Source organism: Coptis chinensis, chromosome 3, assembly GCF_015680905.1.
Source record: "Coptis chinensis isolate HL-2020 chromosome 3, ASM1568090v1, whole genome shotgun sequence".
NCBI classification, from domain to species: Eukaryota; Viridiplantae; Streptophyta; class Magnoliopsida; order Ranunculales; family Ranunculaceae; genus Coptis; species Coptis chinensis.
In genome coordinates this window covers 71,734,467-71,736,862 of record NC_141458.1, presented here as the reverse complement: position 1 = coordinate 71,736,862, position 2,396 = coordinate 71,734,467, and the positions used below count along the sequence as shown (strand labels likewise).

Below are 2,396 nucleotides of genomic sequence, written 5' to 3'. Positions count from 1 at the left end.
CAATTATCGCCGATAAAACTGCAATGCATACGCTTATGTCGTAATAGTGTGGAGCGGCCGGATGTGTCTATGAGCAAGCGGGCCGAGACGAGATATAGTTGAAGTTTGGGACTGTCATGAATACCGAAAAATACCCATAGATCCATGCCTAGATATACACAAATAGTTAACATATTGATAGAGTAATAAAATTAACATTAAAAAAAAAAAAAAAACTCTAAAATACTCAAGTTTTACCCAGAAGAGTCATATAGCCCGTAACCCCTTTCACCTTCGCACATGTGGCAGCCGAGACCACTATATAAAAACGCCAAAATTGTCTGCACCCCATGCATACTCTTCTATCTCACTCAATTTCAACAACGGCCTCGGATAACATATAGGCACTCCAGTCCAAACATGTCGAGAAAAACGGCACATCCAAAGAAAAAAATGTAATAAAAGCTCTAATATCATTGAACATCCCGAAACTTCGAGGCCTTCTACCACATTCCCAAAAATCACATATATGGGCTATCATGAACCTTGTTCGCAAAATGCTTCCGATGAATTCTAGCCTTACTTTTGAAGTGAACTTGCTAGCTTCCATCTCCTCCTAATCAAATCAATAGGAGCCCTGCACCAAGATGTAAGAGATTTATCGATTGTTGTAAGTTCACTCATTGTCCCCTTGCAGACCGCTCTTCCTCTAATCTGTGACTCCACAGATTTGGACAACATTGTCCAAAGTCACAGTCATCTCCCCAACTAGCATATGGAAGGTGTTGGTCTCCGGATGCCATCTCTCCACAAACGCAGAGATCAATGGTGGATCCATATGCTCGTGATAACCTTCCATGAGATCAAACAACCCGATTCTTCCACTCACGGCAAATCTCGGAGACCTTTCACATTCATTTTGAAATTCCATTGGGATAACTTCGCTAAGTGTGAAACACACTTTAACGCTCCGCGATCCTCCTGAAACAACCGAGCACGCATTAGATATATATGAACAGAAACAAAAGATTTTGTAAAAGAAAATCAAAGTACACAAGAAAAACAAAATATTACCCTTCTCTCCCAAACATCGCGAGCGACATGCACCGCATAGTCATACAACAACTCTGACTCATACGGGCCTCCCCCATACACACCTCTTTGAAACTCCAAATCATCATTGGATTTTCTTACGAAATCCAATACCGGAGGTGCTTCTTCCACTGGTGGTACCTCTTCTACCACATATTCTTCAACATCATCATCCTGCTCATCCTCCTCCTCACTCTCCTCACTCTCCTCTTCTACTATACTCTTCCCTTTGTCTAAACCTACATCTAAACCTACATTAGTATCACTATCTACACTATCTTCACTAAACGAATCAACCTCAGGAACCTCTTTTTCCAAATGGTCCTCTTTACGCGCTGATGTCGTTAAGCCGTCTGCCCTATGTCTTTTTCTTCCAACTACATCACCGCTAGAGGAACCGCCACCAAACAATTTCTTAACACCCTTGAATGTAGTTTTCGCTACATTCTTCACATTCTTTGATCGAGGACCCATCTCTACAAAGAAAAATAAAACAAGTATTAGTAAACCATATTTAAATAAACCATATTTAAAGAAACAATGTACAAAGAAAAACACTAGAAAAGGGAGATCATCCTAGTCGTAAAACTAATATACTTATAAGCTTGCTATGATAACTCCAAGTATATATGAAGAAATAGAATGAGGCGTTATGCTATCCAAATTCTATCGAATTTTGGGCAGAGTTTCCTTTGTTTGGTCAACATTTCGTATACTTAAACCTGTCATAACCTGGAAATCAATAATGACATCCTTCCAACAACCATATGTACATATAACCTAACTTTTACACGACAGTGAAAATATATATATATACAAGACTGTTTTTGTATGAACCGTCATTTATGTACATTAAGTATTACAACAAAATAACTGGACTCTCTCTACAAAAATGAACTTGACTCTGTCCCTCGTCAAGCATAGGGGAAACCACCTTGATAACATACATTCAGTAAGTTTGAAGGAAGGGCAAACAGTCAAAAAAACACCACAATGCCCTGGGATAACACACTCGGCTTTTGGGTCTAGTTATATGGCATTGCTAACATCAATTTGGATAGAATCAAAGCCTAATGCTGTCATATGTGCTTTTGGGTCTAATATTCTACACTGGCAGAGGTAGTAAAACAGGTAAGTGTTTATAATATCTCAAGCTCGGCTTTTGCTACTTAACTTCTCCTTAAAGAGAAGCCAACTACTCTGCCGACACCTAAGTATAGATCAATCTTAGCTAAATATATGTACATTTTAAATCCTATATGTGAAACACAAACCATTACATTTTAAAACGCATGCTAAAGAATTCATAAACACAATAAAGAGAG

At 38.7% G+C, this 2,396-nt stretch overlaps 1 protein-coding gene across 1 annotated transcript; it reads right to left on the bottom strand.

Moving 5' to 3' along the window:
* Nucleotides 1-864: 864 nt before the first annotated feature.
* On the bottom strand, nucleotides 865-1,547 carry LOC147510677 (uncharacterized). Its single transcript, XM_086598217.1, has 2 exons — nucleotides 1,054-1,547; nucleotides 865-960 (listed from the first exon to the last, which is right to left on the bottom strand). The coding sequence occupies exons 1-2, from the start codon at nucleotides 1,543-1,545 to the stop codon at nucleotides 865-867; spliced, it is 588 nt and encodes a 195-aa protein (XP_086454343.1). The 5' UTR covers nucleotides 1,546-1,547.
* Between the last annotated feature and the right edge of the window lie 849 nt (nucleotides 1,548-2,396).